Source organism: Mustela nigripes, chromosome 1 (genome assembly GCF_022355385.1).
Source record: "Mustela nigripes isolate SB6536 chromosome 1, MUSNIG.SB6536, whole genome shotgun sequence".
In the NCBI taxonomy this organism is placed as follows: Eukaryota; Metazoa; Chordata; class Mammalia; order Carnivora; family Mustelidae; genus Mustela; species Mustela nigripes.
Window position 1 is genome coordinate 13,518,374 of NC_081557.1, and position 2,989 is coordinate 13,521,362.

General features: G+C 39.6%; 1 protein-coding gene across 1 annotated transcript; it reads left to right on the forward strand.

Annotated features, from left to right (window-relative positions):
• The first annotated feature begins 566 nt into the window (after positions 1–566).
• On the forward strand, positions 567–1,520 carry LOC132009838 (olfactory receptor 5AP2). The gene has a single exon (XM_059387869.1). It carries the CDS (start codon positions 567–569, stop codon positions 1,518–1,520), a length of 954 nt encoding a protein of 317 aa, XP_059243852.1.
• The last annotated feature ends 1,469 nt before the right edge of the window (positions 1,521–2,989 follow it).

Consider the following 2,989-nt stretch of genomic DNA (forward strand, 5'->3'; position numbering starts at 1 on the left):
GTTTTTAAAGATACCCCCATCCCCAGAAGATTCAACTCTTTTCTTCTTGTTTGGTACTTTTGACTAATTTTACTAACTTTTGCTATTTTTTACTTATTCCATTAATACTGTGGAGGAACAGGCAGAAGCTTGAATTCATTTGCCATCTTTCTCCAGAATACACACACACACACACACACACACACACACACACACACTTACCCACCCCTAGAAGGCATACATTAATATATCAACTAATATGCTAATATATATCAACAAATTTATTTGTCATAAATAATGAAGCGAAATACATCTTAAAGATAAGTTCCTATAATTATCCAATAAATGTCAATGCTAGAAGTGCTCTTACTTAATGGATATATTAAGTCACTCATCTCAAGGTTATTAGTTAGTGGACAGTACACCTAGAACTTAGCACAGTCTTTTGATATCTTTTAACTTGACATCATGTCCAAAACACTTGTAGAATGTCTATGTATATATGTCAATAAAAGATGTTTATGGCTCTATCATGTATTAATCTGACCAAATTGCCATGTTTCCCCTTCTTTCGTATTGCAGCTGTAATGATAAGATATATGAAGGAGGTCCGAGGCAGAAATCAAACAGAAGTGACAGAATTTATCCTCTTAGGACTCTCGGACAATTCAGATCTACAAATTGTCCTCTTTGTATTGTTTCTGTTAATCTATATGGCGACCATGGTGGGTAATTTGGGGATGATTGTGTTAATTAAGATTGATCCCTGTCTCCACATCCCCATGTACTTTTTTCTCAGCAGCCTGTCTTTTGTTGATGCCTCTTACTCTTCTTCCGTCACTCCTAAGATGCTGGTGAACCTTTTGGCGGAGAATAAAGCCATTTCTTTTAATGGATGCGCTGCCCAGTTCTACTTCTTCGGCTCCTTCTTGGGGACTGAATGCTTTCTGTTGGCCATGATGGCATATGATCGCTATGCAGCCATTTGGACCCCTCTGCTGTATTCGGTTCTCATGTCTGGGAAAATTTGTGTTTTGCTAGTAGCTACCTCTTTCCTAGCAGGCTTTGGGAATGCAGCCATACACACAGGAATGACTTTCAGATTGTCCTTTTGTGGCTCTAACAGGATCAACCATTTCTACTGTGACACCCCACCCCTGCTCAAACTCTCTTGCTCTGCCACTCGCATCAATGGCATTGTGATCATGGCTTTCTCCAGTTTTAATGTCATCAGTTGTGTTATGATTGTTCTCATTTCCTACCTGTGTATCCTCATTGCCATTTTGAGGATGCCTTCTTTAGAAAGCAGGCACAAAGCCTTCTCCACCTGTGCCTCCCACCTCATGGCTGTCACCATATTCTTTGGGACGATTCTCTTCATGTATTTGCGCCCTACATCTAGCTATTCAATGGAACAGGACAAGATTGTATCAGTCTTTTATACAGTGGTGATCCCTATGCTAAACCCCCTCATCTACAGTTTGAAAAATAAGGATGTGAAAGATGCCTTAAAGAAGATCTTACAGAAACACATACTGTAAAGCCACGTTACATATCATCCTGTTATGCAGAAGAAAATATGCTTTCATATTAATTTTATTGTCTGGTTGCTTAAGCTGTGTGTGTGTGTGTGTGTGTGTGTGTGTGTGTATGTGTGTGTGTGCGTGTATGTGTTAAAGTAGATTGCTTAAAATGGTGTATACTTCTGAATCTTCTGGTGTCTTAAATGTGTATCCATGGGCCCACCTGATGAATAAACATAATGGGGAGGTCGGTGGTTGGTAAAGTATCAAAATTCTTGGTTTTGGCTGACCTGGTTTAAGTTCTAATTTCAATATTTAGCTTTTCTTGAGAAAAAAAAAATATAGTCTTCGGGATCTGAGCAAACAGGTTCTGAGATGGATACCTGTATGCATGCAGGAAATGTAGTGGAGAATGTTCCCAGGAATCCTACCTAGACAGCTAGAAGGGAATGAGGGAAGCAGGGCTGAGTTGATAGATATTGAACAGTGATGAAGTTGCAGTTGAGTAGTCATCCCATTCCACATCCTATCCCATTCCAAGAGGATCCTCCAGAGATACCCCCAATTGTGGGAAAAAATATAAGGTGTTTGTACCTTCAAAATGACCAGTTTTGGAAGTGGCTCACTCCCTTGGGCATGGTAATTTCTTTCAGCAGAAGCAATTCCCAGAATGGAATTCAACTGTGAAGTGTCAGTGGCCGCTCGGAAGCTGAGAAAATAAATGTTTCAATCCTGAAAGGCAAATCTGGATGGTGTGCCACAGCATCCCTCATAAATAATAACACTACTCTACTCACCTGGAGGTCAAGAATGCCAAAAAGATACAAAAAGGAGTCTTATCAGGGGTTATAATATATTATGTGTGTTCTACTGATTTTGTAAATTAACTGGAATATTATGAGGGTAGTGATCAATGTACTTTAACTTTTAATCTTTCATGTACTTTTCAGAGTGTCACATAATTTTCAATAAACATTTACTGAAAATAAATTATCTATCTATTGCTCGCTGTAGTGGGATGGAGGTTGTCAATGTGGGAGGAATGGGGAAACCATGTTCTTCATTGAGATAGCATGTCAAAGGAGGCCTGATGATGTGGAATCAGGTAAATGTCTACTCCCTATTTCTTTCCATCCCTCTATCCACTGCAGACCTTGAGGAAGAACACCAGTGCTTCTCATGCTTCACGTAAGAACACCTCTTTCCCCCACCAAATTGGTTAAAGACCAAAAAAGATGTGTGAAGTCATATTGTCCGCTCTGAATGTTTCCATCACCTTATAACTTCCACCTTTAACTGTTTTTTTAAATATTTTTCTTAAATATTATTTATTTGAGAGAGATAAAAGTGGTGGGAGAGCAGAGAAGAAGTGTGAGAGGGAGGAGCAAATGCTCTACTGAGCAGAAAGCCAGACCTGGGGCTCAATCCCAGGACCCTGCGATCATGACCTGAGTCAGAGGCAGATGCTTAACTAACTGAACCATGCA